The sequence below is a fragment of the Oncorhynchus kisutch genome, linkage group LG9 (genome assembly GCF_002021735.2).
Source record: "Oncorhynchus kisutch isolate 150728-3 linkage group LG9, Okis_V2, whole genome shotgun sequence".
NCBI lineage: Eukaryota > Metazoa > Chordata > Actinopteri > Salmoniformes > Salmonidae > Oncorhynchus > Oncorhynchus kisutch.
In genome coordinates, this window is record NC_034182.2 from 1459983 (window position 1) to 1478364 (window position 18382).

General features: G+C 45.5%; 2 protein-coding genes across 3 annotated transcripts in view; one reads left to right on the forward strand and one right to left on the reverse strand.

The window, feature by feature from the left end:
• Positions 1–18382, reverse strand: part of LOC109882103 (uncharacterized) — a 41095-nt gene that overhangs the window by 18486 nt on the left and 4227 nt on the right. The window lies entirely within an intron of this gene.
• prrt4b (proline rich transmembrane protein 4b) overlaps positions 1–18382 on the forward strand; it is a 31677-nt gene that overhangs the window by 2966 nt on the left and 10329 nt on the right. Inside the window, exon 2 of the mRNA XM_020474191.2 lies at positions 4788–6068. Coding sequence (XP_020329780.2) covers positions 4892–6068 — 1177 coding nt within the window. The 5' untranslated portion in view covers positions 4788–4891. The remainder of the gene's footprint in view (positions 1–4787; positions 6069–18382) is intronic.

Here is an 18382-nt window from a genome sequence, read left to right on the forward strand (position 1 = left end):
CTTTTTAGTCCAAGACCAGTCTTAATCTGTGTCTGGGAAACTGGCCCATAAAGTATACTTTCAGATTATAATGTTTCTACCTTCAAATGAAGTGTCGCCCACCTACATGACTGAATAAATCTGTACTCGCTAAAGATGACGTGGCCAGTTTGATTCAGTCTGTTTTATTGACATTCCTGTCCAGACCCAAGGCCAGTGAAATGAGCTAGATAGGATGAAGAGACTGGGGTGTCAGGGCTTTGTTAATATAGCCCTCCTCACTCTCCAACTCGCGCTGAATTATTTCTGAAGGCACTGTACAAACACACACACACTTTAGCAAATCAGTCCATTGCCAAGGAGTGTGAAACATCAATCCCTGTGCCTTCATGAGACTATGGTCAACCTGTTAAACATAAGTGGTATCGCCCAGAGTCAAGTCATCTCCATTTGCGAATCCTCTCAAATCCAGCAGAAATCCATTTACATCTCTCAGGGAGGACAAGAGTCCACACCTCTAATTCACTGCACACCCTTCAGCCTTCTTCCCTAACTCTCTCTCTCTCCAGCCCTCTTTCCCTTCATCCTCTGCGCTCTCTTGCTAGCTCTACCTTTCCATAGCCTTTGTTCTCCCTCTCTCTCTCTCTCTCATAAACCTAACCAACATTCTTAATTTAAAATCACTTCATTAGTGTAAAATGTTAAAAGGCTGTTGAAGGACCGGTCTCCAATCAGATATTCATCTCTATCCGTCTCAGTACCACAGCGGTCACACAGCAGACCTTTAAAGCCGTTGTCCTGGAGATTAATGTAAATGACAGAAAGGATAATGACAGAATAATGTTGATAATCCTCATGGGGAAATAGTGTGTTTGAGGATGTGATGTGATTGGCATGGTGATGGGTGGTGGTTAAGAGAGTGGGTGAGGGTACACGCACACGTATGGAAGTGCACACCACATACACACACACACACACACGCGCGCTCACACACACACAAAAGGAGAGATTTAGCAATAAACCGAGTGAAGCATTAGAGAGAATAGAAAGGAGTTAGTGGACTGCCATGAAGTCAAAATGCAACATGTCTGTCTGTCTCTCTCTCTATATATATCTCCTCTCCTTCCACTATCTATATTTCACCCTCTCTCTCGCTCTCCATCTATATCCCCGTCGTGACGTGACATCCAACACTCTCGCCTTCTCTCTCTCTCCATCTATATCCCCGTCGTGACGTGACTTCCAACCCTCTCTCTCCATCTATATCCCCGTCGTGACGTGACTTCCAACACTCTCTCGCCTTCTCTCTCTCTCCATATCCCCGTCGTGACATGACTTCCAACACTCTCTCTAAATCGATATCCCCATCGTGACGTGACATCCAACCCTCTCTCTCCATCTATATCCCCCTGTCGTGACATGACTTCCAACCCTCTCTCTCCTTCTCTCTCTCTCCATCTATATCCCCGTCGTGACATGACTTCCAACACTCTCTCTAAATCTATATCCCCATCGTGACGTGACATCCAACCCTCTCTCTCCATCTATATCCCCGTCGTGACATGACTTCCAACCCTCTCTCTCCATCTATATCCCTGTCGTGACGTGACTTCCAACCCTCTCTCCTTCTATATCCCTGTCGTGACGTGACTTCCAACCCTCTCTCCATCTATATCCCTGTCGTGACGTGACTTCCAACCCTCTCTCTCCTTCTATATCCCTGTCGTGACGTGACTTCCAACCCTCTTTCTCCATCTATATCCCCCTGTCGTGACGTGACTTCCAACCCTCTCTCTCCATCTATATACCCGTCGTGACGTGACTTCCAACCCTCTCTCTCCTTCTATATCCCCGTGACATGGCTTCCAGCCCTCTCTCTCCATCTATATCCCTGTCGTGACGTGACTTCCAACCCTCTCTCTCCATCTATATCCCCCTGTCGTGACGTGACTTCCAACCCTCTCTCTCCTCCCCTCTCTCTCCATCTATATCCCTGACGTGACTTCCAACCCTCTCTCTCCTCCTCTCTCTCTCTGCTCCATTGAGCACAGTGCAGTGGGACAGGACCTGTCGTTGTCAGGTGCAGTGGAACAAAACACCAGTGAAGAAAGAGAAGGCTTGTAAATGTTCCCACAGACACGTTTATCTTATTTTATTACTCTCTCTCATTCTCTCTTTCCACTTGTTCTGCTGCATGTCAGGAAAGACAGAGGGCTCCCTAACAGACAGACATATTTCATGTTTACAACTGACCACAAGCGCACTAAAACTGAGTTGATTGCTCACAGAGGACTAAACGGAGGCAAACTAAAAATCAAATCTTGATTTCCTGTGTTTTAAGCGTTATGCAGTTGACAGTTGTGAGACATACACAATTTCACATGGCAGGATGGTAGACATGTAGATAACATTATAGAATAATCTAATGATTATGTGTGGGAATAACTGAGAACTCCAACCCCCTGTTATCTGAAAATGGGCTGTCTATCTTCCTATATAAGCTTATTAGGGATTCACCATGTGGGTGAAGGGGGGGGATATTTAACTCTGCTCTAGATGTAGCATGGGACAGAGTCGCAGAGAAAGATGTAGCATGGGACAGAGTAACAGAGAGAGAGAGAGAGATGTAGCATAGGACAGAGTAACACAGAGAGAGAGATGTAGCATGGGACAGAGTAGCAGAGAGGGAGAGAGATGTAGCATGGGACAGAGTAACACAGAGAGAGAGATGTAGCATAGGACAGAGTAACAGAGAGAGAGAGAGAAAGAGAGATGTAGCATAGGACAGAGTAACAGAGAGATGTAGCATAGGACAGAGTAACAGAGAGATAGAGAGATGTAGCATAGGACAGAGTAACAGAGAGATAGAGATGTAGCATGGGACAGAGTAGCAGAGAGATGTAGCATAGGACAGAGTAACAGAGAGAGAGATGTAAGCATGGGACAGAGTAACAGAGAAAGATGTAGCATGGGACAGAGTAACAGAGAGAGAGAGAGAGATGTAGCATAGGACAGAGTAACACAGAGAGAGAGATGTAGCATGGGACAGAGTAGCAGAGAGGGAGAGAGATGTAGCATGGGACAGAGTAACACAGAGAGAGAGATGTAGCATAGGACAGAGTAACAGAGAGAGAGAGAGATGTAGGATGGGACAGAGTAACAGAGAGATGTAGCATGGGACAGAGTAAAAGAGAGAGAGATGTAGCATGGGACAGAGTAACAGAGAGAGAGAGATGTAGCATGGGACAGAGTAACAGAGAGAGAGAGAGAGAGATGTAGCATGGGACAGAGTAACATAGAGAGAGATGTAGCATGGGACAGAGTAACAGAGAGAGATGTAGCATGGGACAGAGTAACAGAGAGAGAGAGAGATGTAGCATGGGACAGAGTAACAGAGTAACAGAGAGAGAGATGTAGCATGGGACAGAGTAACAGAGAGAGAGAGAGAGAGATGTAGCACGGGACAGAGTAACAGAGAGAGAGAGATGTAGCATGGGACAGAGTAGCAGAGAGAGAGAGAGAGATGTAGCATGGGACAGAGTAACAGAGAGAGAGAGAGAGATGTAGCATGGGACAGAGTAACAGAGAGAGATGTTGTATAGGACAGAGTAGCAGAGAGAGAGAGAGAGAGATGTAGCATGGGACAGAGTAGCAGAGAGAGAGAGAGAGATGTAGCATGGGACAGAGTAACAGAGAGAGAGAGAGAGATGTAGCATAGGACAGAGTAACAGAGAGAGAGATGTAGCATAGGACAGAGTAGCAGAGAGAGAGAGAGAGAGATGTAGCATGGGACAGAGTAACAGAGAGAGAGAGAGATGTAGCATGGGACAGAGTCGCAGAGAGAGAGAGAGAGATGTAGCATAGGACAGAGTAACAGAGAGAGAGAGATGTAGCATGGGACAGAGTAACAGAGAGAGAGAGAGATGTAGCATAGGACAGAGTAACAGAGAGAGATGTAGCATAGGACAGAGTAGCAGAGAGAGAGAGAGAGAGAGATGTAGCATAGGACAGAGTAACAGAGAGATAGAGAGATGTAGTATAGGACAGAGTAGCAGAGAGAGAGAGATGTAGCATAGGACAGAGTAACAGAGAGAGAGAGATGTAGCATAGGACAGAGTAGCAGAGAGAGAGAGAGATGTAGCATAGGACAGAGTAGCAGAGAGAGACAGAGAGATGTAGCATAGGACAGAGTAACAGAGATAGAGGTATGGGGAAATAAATGGAGAGGTGTAAAGGAGTGAAGGAGATAGAGGTATGGGGAAATAAATGGAGAGGTGTAAAGGAGTGAAGGAGATACAGGGGGAGGTACTGAAAAGGGGGTGAGAGATGAAAAGCAGAGGAATATATTTGCAGGGAAAGAAGGAAAGAGCTTGATGAAGAGCAGGAGAGTAAATGGCTGATTGTCTTGAATACTGATGTTATTCTCTCACTACAGGAAAACTCTCACTTAACCAGAGGGTTTCTCCCCGTTTTAAAGAACAAATCAAACAGGGAATGAAAGAGAGTTGGAGGGAGGTGGGTTCAAACACAACTAGGTTGTTCTCAATGGAAAATTCCATCAGGGCTCCAATCTCTTCACTGAGGCAACTGGACAGAGACTTTGAACCACCCGTTCCTACCCTCCAAGAAAAGAGTTCCCCTTCCATTTCTATACAGAGGACGGACCCCCCCCCCCCCCTCTCCAGTAAAAACAAACCAGCAGACACATTTCAGCTCAACAACACATATCCATGTATCAAGTCAAACTAACTGTACTGTGACAAAGTGAAAGTATGTCACTCAATGTCCTGTGTGCATCTGTGTTTTAGGTCACTTCACAGGAGAGCGAGCCAACGTGCCCTAGGGGGCCCGGGGAATGGAGGACAGTATGTGACCGGTGCCTAACTAGCCACTCCGCTTCACTGTCGGCAACATGCATCACCTTCACCGGATGATGGCTTTGTGCTTATGGTGCTCTCTCCTCGCCATTCTTCTCCACACGACAGTGTTTGCGGATGAAGAGGCGGATCTTATGAAGCCGACAGGACCGCCTGCCAGTAAGGGATGGTCCTATTGGCCCAGGATCCCATCACTCCCGGCAGCGCCGTCGTTTCCGTTTTCTTCGCTCAACCCGTTTGGAGGGAAGTCACAGACTAAGAATGCAGGGCCCCAAAGGACCACACCATCAAAGGGACCAACAAAGGAACTGTCAAAGGGACTGATAGAGAGACCGACAGAGGGACCAACAGAGGGACCAACAGAGGGACCAACAGAGGGACCAACAGAGGGACCAACAGAGGGACCAACAGAGGGACCAACAGAGGGACGAACGGAGCCTGAGATTTCACCGGGACATTCAGGGTCTGTGGAGGAGAGTATTAATAAAAGCCCTCAGTCCTCCACCATCACCTCTTGGACTGAAGGTCACCCGAGCTCCACTGAGATAAGAACAGTAACAAACCCACAGACAGTCACTCCTAACAAGAACACACAACCAAACATCCAAGAGATCTTAGATTCTATAACCGCTGTCTTAGATTCCATATCCTCTATATCTATGTCACAGGGGGTTGATATATCCTCCGATAGTCTCACCAGCTCAAACATAATGCCACAGACAATAACACACGCATACCTGTCAACAGAAACGTCCCAAACGCCAAAGCACAGTTGGAGTGTCACCACTAAATCTTTCCCCAAGGAAACGAAGATCCAAGATGAACTAGTTCCCCAGGGTGACCCTCTCACAGCCTCTGTCCCACACCTAACGTCCCCACAAACCACAGTCCCCACAACCCTAGTCACAACTCCACCAAGGATCACCGTCAACCTAACACAGGTAGAGACCACACTGACCAGACAACCCTTTGACTCTGGCACCCCACCCACGTCTCCACAAACCAGGGTCACCACAAGACGTCTGGCCTCGACCGTAAGCACCGACATTGGAACTAAAGAGGCCCCGGTCACAGAAACCCAGCCCAGTCAGAGTTCACCAGACCTGGGTGTTTCCGAGGCCAAAGCAGGGCCAGTGGAGGAACGACTGGGAGCAAACACCACCACCAGGACAGACGATAGAACACTAAGGGTTAACTCACCAACACCCGGAGGTAAGTCTCCAACACATCAACAGACATATTGATTTAGTATTAGTGATGGGCAGGCTAAATGACAATCAATGGATGTGATCAATCATTCAAACCAAATGGGGGTCTTCAGTCTGTTCAAGAAAAAGGCTGAAGAAAGTGAATGATCTCTGAAATGGCATCTCTGAAATGACAGCCATGAGTCGCCACAAACCTCTCTCTAGCTAATATAGCCCAAGTGCCAGTTCAAATACTTACATCTCTATTGCATCTTTATTATTCTCCTTCCTTGAGATAATCACTTGGTGAACGCAAAGTAGTGGAAACCACACTGTCCCCTATCATGTCCCTATCATACACGATCACTCCAAGGAAGGAGGATCGGAAGGAAGGAAAGACGCAATTCCACCTCTTTAGAACAGACCCTAAAAGTGGTTGTTTTATTTTTTATAAACAGATGATATTGGAACGCTCCACTGTGCCTGAAGGGGTGGGGGAGGAGAGAGAGGTACTGTAGTGTGTGTGTGTGTGTGGGGGGGGGGGTAGTTAGTATCACTTTCACATGACATTAAGGGAGTACCCGTAGCCCGGCGCCAACCCCCACCGCCACTGTAGCGACGCTGGCTCTGTCTGGAGTCTGTATTCATAATAAACCTCAGGACGCCCCTCCCCCCCTATATAGGCGCATCAATCAAAGGGGGGTCAAAGGTCAGGTGATACAATGATGAGACGATTATGGCCAACCAGAAGGCCGTGTCACAGGAGAATGGTACAGGGGCCTACTATTGCATATACAGTGCCTTGCGAAAGTATTCGGCCCCCTTGAACTTTGCGACCTTTTGCCACATTTCAGGCTTCAAACATAAAGATATAAAACTGTATTTTTTTGTGAAGAATCAACAACAAGTGGGACACAATCATGAAGTGGAACGACATTTATTGGATATTTCAAACTTTTTTAACAAATCAAAAACTGAAAAATTGGCCGTGCAAAATTATTCAGCCCCCTTAAGTTCACTTGTTGTTGATTCTTCACAAAAAAATACAGTACTTTCGCAAGGCACTGTATCTATGCACTGGAATGTATGCAATTATCATCATTATTACACATTTCTGCCACTTTCAGCACACCATTACTAAAAGCCAACTACGTATGATAGAGAGCATAAGCATATCGTTGGTGCATAAACCCCGTACCGCCTTTTAATGTTGCCACTTGACATGCCATCAGTCAGTCCCTACAGGATTCCCAGATCGCAAATGTTTTGGAAAATTCAACAGTTCCCAGGGACATTTGACCATATTTTACCAATCACTGCACTATTTTTGCATAAAACAGTCGAATAACCACAATATTATCGCATAACACTGACCCATCGCCGCAGTACAAAAAGAAGGCACACAATTTCAACCAATCACCACCGTACATTTACTGCATAATATGGTTCAATCAACCGACACGTCAACAAACATTTTCCCTCCTCAGCTCTGTTTCACAATAAATTAGACAGAATGTGAAGAATGTCAGAATTGCTGCAGCTAAATCAAGCACCTTAGCCTGCAAATATCAGCAACAATCCTGAGGGACTGATTATCTTTGATGAATATACGGATGAGCGATAGTGAGAAGAATAGTTTATTTGGTTGTGTTTACTGCAACACAGCACACTGTGTTGTGTCTGGGCATGAGCACAACTTTGGAGGAGAATCCCATTGGCAGCTTTCGTTTTGTTCGTTATTTCTAGGGATAGCTGTGGTAGTACGCAGTGTTTTAGGATATTCTTGGTCATGTGTAATATTTGGATCTGGTAAGTATTTGTATGTGTTCTAATTTTGAATCAGTACACTGATGCATTGTTTTGTTATATCTAGGTGTCCCCTATGTGAAATATAGTGTGTTGTGTTGTATTATGACTGTGTGGTGTCCAGGGCTGCTGTTTAGTTACTATTATGACTGTGTGGTGTCCAGGGCTGCTGTTTAGTTACTATTATGACTGTGTGGTGTCCAGGGCTGCTGTTTAGTTACTATTATGACTGTGTGGTGTCCAGGGCTGCTGTTTAGTTACTATTATGACTGTGTGGTGTCCAGGGCTGCTGTTTAGTTACTATTATGACTGTGTGGTGTCCAGGGCTGCTGTTTAGTTACTATTATGACTGTGTGGTGTCCAGGGCTGCTGTTTAGTTACTATTATGACTGTGTGGTGTCCAGGGCTGCTGTTTAGTTACTATTATGACTGTGTTGTTTCCAGGGCTGCTGTTTAGTTACTATTATGACTGTGTTGTGTTGTATTATGACTGTGTTGTGTTGTATTATGACTGTGTTGTGCTCCGGCTCCGGCCTGGTTTCTGCACGGTGTGACAGACAGTGTGCAGATAAAGTCAACCGGTTGGATGGCAAGTACAAAAAGGTTATTCGGCTGTCCCCATAAGAGAAACCATTTTTGGTTTCAGGTAGAACCCTCAGTGGAAAGGGTTCTAAATAGAACCCAAAAGGGTTCTACCTGGATCCAAAAATGGTTCCTCAAAGGGTTATCCTATTGGGACAGCCGAAAAAGGTTTTAAATAGCACCTCTTTTGTTCTAAGAGTGTAGGAGGGAATACTCTGTGGTCTGTATCAGTATTCCAACAGCAAACCCCAATCCTATGGGACCATCCGCTCCTTTCTCCTCCACATCCCCTGTTCATGGATGCTGAACATGCGCCTCGTCATTTAGGCTCCCCTTCTCCCTGTCTACCCTCCCTCCAGCCATCCATCCACCCTCCTTCCCTCCTCCTGCAAGGGTGGTTGTGGAGGGCTAAAATGTCTCTGTCAGGATGAAGCTGGTGATTATCAAAGCAGGGATGAAAACTGAGGAGGGAGAGAACTCTGCTGTTTCCTTCTGTTCCAGTGCAGATACAATCTATGCATTTGTCTTGTGCAGAATCCTGCAGCGACAAAACAAGTGAACCTCCTACGTCGCCAATCACCCCCAGCGGAGATTCAAATGTGAAAAGAGTGCAGGACACTCGGTACTATAATACATTATCGCCTATCCCTCGGGTATGAAGGAGAATGTCCACCCGTCAAAGCCTTCTGTTTCAGAGAGGTGTAAGTAAGGCACAGCTTTTCAATGTTGGAGACGTGCAAATCATAACCAAAACCAATGAGCTTCCAATGATTCAGAATACGCTTGTTGTCACCTTCGCCCTTGACGTGTGTGTGTGTGTGTGTGTGTGTGTGTGTGTGTGTGTGTGTGTGTGTGTGTACGGTAACACTATGCCAATCTCATCCCTTTCAAAGACACACTCCAGCTGCAGAGAGCAAAGCAAGGTCAATGAGATAAGAGGGAAGTGGAGGAGGGGGTAAAGAAAGGCTTGAGTAAAGGAGGAGAAGGGGGGGTTGTGGCTGAGGAGGTGTGGGGGATGATAAATTAGTCTCTTTAAACCCATCGCGGCAATGCTTTAGATCCCCATCTCCACTCATTTCCCCCCCAAACAGATTACCCCTTTACCTTTACCTGTCCCTACATTACCATCAACACTAATGGCCTAAACCATACACACTCCATAACTACCTGCATATGATACAGTGGCACTGTAGATACCATACAACACAGCCGTAGGACAGCCGTAGGACTTATAGCAGAACCAATGTATCATTTATTTTATTTTTTTGCCCTTTTTCTCCCCAATTTCCTGGTATCCCAATTGGGTAGTTACAGTCTGGTTTCATCACTGCGAAGGTCGAGAACCATTCGTTCCTCCGAAACACAACCCAACCAAGCCGCACTGCTTCTTGACACATTGCCCAATTAACCCGGAAGCCAGCCGCACCAATGTGTCGGAGGAAACACTGTACACCTGGCGACCGTCTCAGCATGCACTGCACCCGGCCCACCACAGGGGTTGCTGGTGTGCGATGGGACAGGGACATCCCTGCGGGCCAAACCCTCCCCTAACCCAGACGACACTGGGTCAATTGTGCACCGCTCCATGGGTCTCCCGGTCGCGGCCAGCTGCCACAGATTCTGGACTTGAACCCAGAATCACTGCGATGCAGTGCCTTAGACCACTGCGCCATTCGGGAGGCCTTGAACCAATGTAATTTCAATGGTTGGATTGATTAGTGGTTTTACACACATATATATATATAGCTAGATCTATTTTCACATCAACCATGTGATTTGAACAGTGGCTGATTTCATTTAGATTCAGACCGTGGAGGTCAGCCGGGGTCAGAAATGCAGTACAGTATGGTTAATCTCTTCAATCACAAATAGACCACGAACAAAGCAACCCCGAGGTGATTCAACCCACATGTTTTAATAAACTGCGTGGTTTAGCCTGTTTGTGTTTCTACATTGAAGCACGGCAGCTCGGGGAAAATGACTTGAACCCAGCGTTAGACCCGACATCGTCGGCTAACATGCCACCACTGTGTTACCACGGTAACCCTGATTAGCCGTTGCCATCCTGTGCATCACGAGGCTCATGTGTTTGTTTGGTCCAAAATGTAAATTGAGGGAGTAGACTGTTGATCAGGCAAACATACACACATTTCATCGCTCAAGAGCTTACTAATAATACTCATTGAAATATACATTTAGAGAATGCAACATAACCCCATTAGTATGAAGTCTACAAAACTAACCCAATAAGCATGTGCACAGTGATGCAATATTCTGATTGCATTGAGCAAGAGTGGGAAGGGCAGGAAATTGGAGGATGAGGTATTGTTGCTATATCCAGTTTTAATGAAACCTAATATGACTGTCTGTCTCTCTTCACCCTCCTATCCCTCCTATATGTGCGTGTGTGTGTGTGTGTGTGTATGACAGTGATGGAGATTAAATAGTGTATGCTGGCAGAAGTGAGAGCATAATTATACTGCCTGATCAACCACTGGCGAAATCCCATCACAATGATCTCACGCTGTGTTTCTAATACACAGTGAAATGAAACACAGACTTCCCCATCAGGAAGCTCTTGGGTACAGTATGTTGTGGTGGACTTTAATTACAAGTGCTTCACAGGAACCTGGTAAAATGACGTTTGTCGTGTAGCTAGTCACTGAATGGTTCTGAATTCACTGTCAGCATGCAATCAAAGCTATAACCTCTTTTGGAGCTAACTAGTGCTCTAGTATAGTGCTCTAGTATAGTGCTCTAGTATAGTGCTCTAGTATAGTGCTCTAGTATAGTGCTCTAGTATAGTGCTCTAGTATAGTGCTCTAGTATAGTGCTCTAGTATATTGCTCTAGTATAGTGCTTTAGTATCCTGATGTCGGCAGCAGATGAAAGCTGTATTCATAGCATTGCTAACTTAGCTAGAAAACAAGTTATATTAAGTGGCTAGCTAGCAATATCATTATTTAGTGGCCAATCAGACAGAGCTAACTAATCAGCTGAGCTAGCAAACAATATAACAAAAGTATAATTTTGGAATTGAAAAATACTCCATCAACTGGCTCTGCATTTCAGGAATAACAGTTGCAAGTAGGATACTCCTGGTCCACTGTTCAGTTAGTTAGGTTTAGGGTTAACCTTTTTAGAAGAAAACGGTCACTTTTTGCCACAGGCCTCACTCGCTTTCATGAGATTTAAACGTGAGCTTGTTCAAGGCGTCGGACTCAACGACAGTTGCTATCCATTGGAGTGCTGCGATTGGTTGCCAAAAATGTTGGGGCGGGGCTTAGCAAAGGCTCAATTGGTCTGCCAGACATCATGCACCTTGGAGGGTGAAGTCTCACATGCTGACCACACGGCCCGTGTCGCGTGCGCGAGCGTTGCAAAATAAATGTACACATACAGTGGGGCAAAAAAGTATTTAGTCACCAACAATTGTGCAAGTTCTCCCACTTAAAAAGATGAGAGAGGCCTGTAATTTTCATCATAGGTACACTTCAACTATGACTGACAAAATGAGAAAAAAAATCCAGAAAATCACATTATAGGATTTTTAATGAATTTATTTGCAAATTATGGTGGAAAATAAGTATTTGGTCACCTACAAACAAGCAAGATTTCTGGCTCTCACAGACCTGTAACTTCTTCTTTAAGAGGCTCCTCTGTCCTCCACTCGTTACCTGTATTAATGGCACCTGTTTGAACTTATTAGTATAACAGACACCTGTCCACAACCTCAAACAGTCACACTCCAAACTCCACTATGGCCAAGACCAAAGAGCTGTCAAAGGACACCAGAAACAAAATTGTAGACCTGCACCAGGCTGGGAAGACTGAATCTGCAATAGGTAAGCAGCTTGGTTTGAAGAAATCAACTGTGGGAGCAATTATTAGGAAATGGAAGTCATACAAGACCACTGATAATCTCCCTCGATCTGGGGCTCCACACAAGATCTCACCCCGTGGGGTCAAAATGATCACAAGAACGGTGAGCAAAAATCCCAGAACCACACGGGGGGGCCTAGTGAATGACCTGCAGAGAGCTGGGACCAAAGTAACAAAGCCTATCATCAGCAAGGGCATTGAAGATGAAATGTGGCTGGGTCTTTCAGCATGACAATGATCCCAAACACACCGCCCGGGCAACGAAGGAGTGGCTTCGTAAGAAGCATTTCAAGGTCCTGGAGTGGCATAGCCAGTCTCCAGATCTCAACCCCATAGAAAATCTTTGGAGGGAGTTGAAAGTCCGTGTTGCCCAGCAACAGCCCCAAAACATCACTGCTCTAGAGGAGATCTGCATGGAGGAATGGGCCAAAATACCAGCAACAGTGTGTGAAAACCTTGTGAAGACTTACAGAAAACGTTTGACCTCTGTCATTGCCAACAAAGGGTATATAACAAAGTATTGAGATAAACTTTTGTTATTGAACAAATACTAATTTTCCATCATAATTTGCAAATAAATTCATTAAAAATCATACTATGTAATATTCTGGATTTATTTTCCTACTTTTGTCTGTCATAGTTGAAGTGTACCTATGATGAAAATTACAGGCCTCTCTCATCTTTTTAAGTGGGAGAACTTGTACAATTGGTGGCTGACTAAATACTTTTTTGCCCCACTGTACATGTTATTCAATCATTGCACCCACACTGCTCGCTCACTCGCATCTGCGTTGCCAAGCTCTAAAATAGAAGTCAGTTCTATTTGTGACGCTGAACTATATACAACCTCAGTTAACTCTATTCAACCCTACACTACTGTCTCACTATAGCTGATACAACCTCAGTTAACTCTATTCAACCCTACACTAAATCTCCTCATTAGTTTATAGAAGCAGATACCCACATGCCATCTCCTCATTGGTTAAACCCACGTGGGTGATTGAGATGAACTGAGGTCGGTCGGTCAGTCGTGATAATTCTATGAAAGTTAGATGCCAATCACCACATAAAGTCCAAAGAAGAAAAATCCTGGAAGGAGGAGAGATGACTAGAAACAATTAGGTTGATTGTTTATGTGTGGATTAATTGTCAGAGTAGAGGACCTTGTGCATTTCAGGTAAAATAACAACTCAACGTTTATATCCCAGGACAAATTAGCTAGCAACAGCAATCTAGCAAAATAGGACAAATTAGCTAGCAACAGCAATCTAGCAAAATAGGACAAATTAGCTAGCAACAGCAATCTAGCAAAATAGGACAAATTAGCTAGCAACCGCAAGCTAGCTAAATTGACATAAATGTTTAATGCTTTTCGACCTGTCCCCAAATTAATATATTTTGATATTTCAACCTGCATGTCGTGATCTCGTTTGGTGTAGGGGGACCAAATCTATTTATGAACGTTGGCGGACGCGCGAGTCTGGTCTGGGCATGGTGTCAGAGATCTGATGAAACATTCCTCTGTGGAAGTCTCTAGGGTTTCTCACAGCCTGTCTCTTTCTCTCTCTCTGTGTGTGTGTGTGTGTGTGTGTGGTTGTGTGTCCAACCATGCAAAGCAGAGGAACTGAGCCAGATCCTTTTAATACTGGAGCTGTGGCAAATCGCACCTAAAAATATGCACTTGGACACACACACACACACACCACACACACAGAGAGAGAGAAAACCAAGTCAAGAGGGTACACAAACAAGATCTATAAGTAATCCTGCCACCCATTATACACACACACACATTAGGAATCTCCTCTAAGAGTGGAGAGAGGGATAAACCTTAGCACTGCTAACATACAGATGGACATCAGAACCTAGAGACAATCAATGTCTTAACAGATCAGTTCAGGTAAAGGTAATAACTAAGCAGAAAATGATATGGATACAATAAGCTATGATTATAAGAACGTAGGCACAGTGTGATATATATTCATCAGGATAAGAAGATAACAGCCCTCAACACCCCCCCCCCCTCTCTCATTATCCCTAACATTAGCTGATCACCAGGATCTTCCATGTGAGGTGCTAATATAGTGGTTTATGTAACATTGTGATGACCAGGCAAAATGGTATCAGCAGTGTGAGTACAGTTCTAATAGCCCTGCTCCACACTGTGTTTGGTGCAGAGAGAGAGAGAGAGAGAGAGAGAGAGAGGGGTGTGTGTGTGTGCATGCATTCCCTTGTTCGCACCCTTGGGGGTTTGGGAATAAGCAGAGAACTCTGCCAATTGTAAAGGATGTGTATGTGTACTTGTGTGTAGTGGGAGTACCAGCCCCTCGTTAACTGTCCCCCTCTCACTTTGTGCAGAGCTCGTTACTCAGTAGTGTAGTTGTGTAGTGTAGTTGAATAGAGTTAACTCAGGTTGTATCAACTATAGTGAGAGAGTAGTGTAGGGTTGTATATAGTGAGACAGTAGTGTAGGGTTGAATAGAGTTAACTGAGGTTGTATCAGCTATAGTGAGACAGTAGTGTAGGGTTGAATAGAGTTAACTGAGGTTGTATATAGTGAGACAGTAGTGTAGGGTTGAATAGAGTTAACTGAGCCTGCTGAGGGTTGTAGATAATACTCTCCTGACAGGGATAAGACCTGTCGGCTTCTGAACCAAGAGCCCACTACCCAGTTGGTGTGTGTATTGATGCCATGTGTGTCTCTGTGTATGCCAGTGTGTGTGTGTATTGATGCCATCTGTCTCTGTGTATGCCAGTGTGTGTGTGTATTGATGCCATCTGTGTCTCTGTTTATGCCAGTGTGTGTGGGTATTGATGCCATCTGTCTCTGTGTATGCCAGTGTGTGTGTGTATTGATGCCATCTGTGTCTCTGTTTATGCCAGTGTGTGTGTGTATTGATGCCATCTGTGTCTCTGTGTATGCCAGTGTGTGTGTGTATTGATGCCATCTGTGTCTCTGTGTATGCCAGTGTGTGTGTGTGTATTGATGCCATCTGTGTCTGCCAGTATGTGTGTATTGATGCCATCTGTGTCTCTGTGTATGCCGGTGTGTGTGTGTATTGATGCCATGTGTGTCTTTGTGTATGCCAGTGTGTGTGTGTGTGTATTGACACCATGTGTGTCTCTGTGTATGCTAGTGTGTGTGTGTGCGTGTGTGTATTGATGCCATGTGTGTCTCTGTGTATGCTAGTGTGTGTGTGTGTATTGATGCCATTTGTGTCTCTGTGTATGTCCGTGTGTGTGTGTATTGATGCCAACTGTGTCTCTGTGTATGCCAGTGTGTGTGTGTATTGATGCCATCTGTCTCTGTGTATGCTAGTGTGTGTGTGTATTGATGCCATTTGTGTCTCTGTGTATGCCCGTGTGTGTGTGTGTGTGTGTGTGTGTGTGTGTGTGTGTGTGTGTGTGTGTATTGATGCCAACTGTGTCTCTGTGTATGCCAGTGTGTGTGTGTATTGATGCCATCTGTCTCTGTGTATGCTAGTGTGTGTGTGTGTATTGATGCCATTTGTGTCTCTGTGTATGCCCGTGTGTGTGTGTGTGTGTATTGATGCCAACTGTGTCTCTGTGTATGCCAGTGTGTGTGTGTATTGATGCCATCTGTCTCTGTGTATGCCAGTATGTGTATGTATTGATGCCATCTGTGTCTCTGTGTATGCCAGTGTGTGTGTGTATTGATGCCATCTGTGTCTCTGTGTATGCCAGTGTGTGTGTGTATTGATGCCATCTGTGTCTCTGTGTATGCCAGTGTGTGTGTGTATTGATGCCATCTGTGTCTCTGTGTATACCAGAGTGTGTGTTACCACATCTGCACGGCTCATAATTCAGCCTCTCATTTGGCCAAGGTATGGATCTAGCTGTGCAGAGGTCAACAGAGGGATGCAGTGATGGGTGGGCTCTGCTTTAGAACCCTGTCTGTCAGGGAATGGGTGGACCCTGCTTTAGAACCCTGTCTGTCAGGGAATGGGTGGGCCCTGCTTTTAGAACCCAGTCTGTCAGGGAATGGGTGGGCTCTGCTTTAGAACCCAGTCTGTCAGGGAATGGGTGGGCTCTGCTTTAGAACCCTTTCTGTCAGGGAATGGGTGGGCCCTGCTTTGGACCCCAGTCTGTCAGGGAATGGGTGGGCTCTGCTTTAGAACCCAGTCTGTCAGGGAATGGGTGGGCTCTGCTTTAGAACCCTTTCTGTCAGGGAATGGGTGGGCCCTGCTTTAGACCCCAGTCTGTCAGGGAATGGGTGGGCTCTGCTTTAGAACCCAGTCTGTCAGGGAATGGGTGGGCTCTGCTTTAGAACCCAGTCTGTCAGGGAATGGGTGGGCTCTGCTTTAGACCCCTGTCTGTCAGGGAATGGGTGGGCTCTGCTTTAGACCCCTGTCTGTCAGGGAATGGGTGGGCCCTGCTTTAGACCTGTCTGTCAGGGAATGGGTGGGCTCTGCTATAGACCCCTGTCTGTCAGGGAATGGGTGGGCTCTGCTTTAGAACCCAGTCTGTCAGGGAATGGGTGAGCTCTGCTATAGACCCCAGTCTGTCAGAGAATGGGTGGGCCCTGCTTTAGACCCCAGTCTGTCAGGGAATGGGTGGGCCCTGCTTTAGACCCCAGTCTGTCAGGGAATTTAGCCCAAAAGGTTTATAGATTAAGAATAGATTAAGAATTAAGAGTTTGGGTTGTGGTACGCTGATACTAGATCAGTGCTTAAGATCCATCAAGAGGTGAGAAGAGAGAAGAGAGATGAGAGAGATGGCTTTAGAATAAGGCAGTCTGTTCAGTCTGTTCAGTGCTTTGACTTGAGATAAATGGAAATTGTTTGCCGTTGTTTTTCCCTTGTTACATCTGTAAGATGGATGATGTGGCAGAGACATTGATGTCAGGCCAGGATGTATATCCACACACACACACAGAGAGGAAGAAGTCAATGTGATTAGACTAAACAGGCCCGACTACTGGACCACGGATGGCTGGCTACGGCTAAACGGATGAGAGAAGGATGCATTTGACATATCTGGGTTATGAAATCTTCCTCCCATTCTGCCATGCCCATCTCTCAACTGCCTTCCAAGACAAGTCAGTATTCCCGTAATCTGTGTTGCTCTAACGATCTCAGAGCGGTCGTGATTCAAGTCATGTGCAGTACTTTACTCTACAGTATGTTGTTTTTATTGTCTCGGAGTTTGAATTGCGTAACTCTATCTCCTCAGTGGTTCCTGATGAGGAGTGGCACGATGGGGATGAAGATGGGGTGGATCCTGTACCGAGGACACCACAGGAATGAGTTAGTCCTTTACATTTCAAAAACTAAAAGCATTGTATTCGGGACAAATCATTCACTAAACTCTAAACCTCAACTAAATCTTGTAATAAATCATGTGGAAATTGAGCAAGTTGAGGTGACTAAACTGCTTGGAGTAACTCTGGATTGTAAACTGTCATGGTCAAAACATGTTGATACAACAGTAGCTAAGATGGGGAGAAGTCTGGCCATAATAAAGCGCTGCTCTACTTTCTTAACAACACTATCAACCAGGCAGGTCCTACAGGCCCTAGTTTGGTCGACCTGGACTACTGTTCAGTCGTGTGGTCAGGTGCCACAAAGAGGGACTTAGGAAATGACAATTGGCTCAGAACAGGGCAGCACGGCTGGCCCTTGGATGTACACAGACAGCAAACATTAATAATATGCATGTCAATCTCTCCTGGCCCAAAGTGGAGGACAGACGTTATCACTACTTTGTTAGATGTATTGACCTGTTGAAAACACAGAGCTGTCTGTTCAAACGACTAGCACACAGCTCAGACATCTATGCACAAGACATGACACCACAGGTCTCTTTACAGTCCCCAAGTCCAGAACAGACTATGGGAGGTGCACAGTATTACATGGAGCCATGACGACATGGAACTCTTTTCCACATCAGGTAACTAATGCAGCAGTAGAATCAGATTTAAAAACAGGTCAAAATACACCTAATGGGGACTGTGAAGCAACACAAACATGGGCACAGACACATGCATACAGACACGATAACATACGCACACGTACACATGGATTTTGTGTTGTAGATATGTGGCAGTGG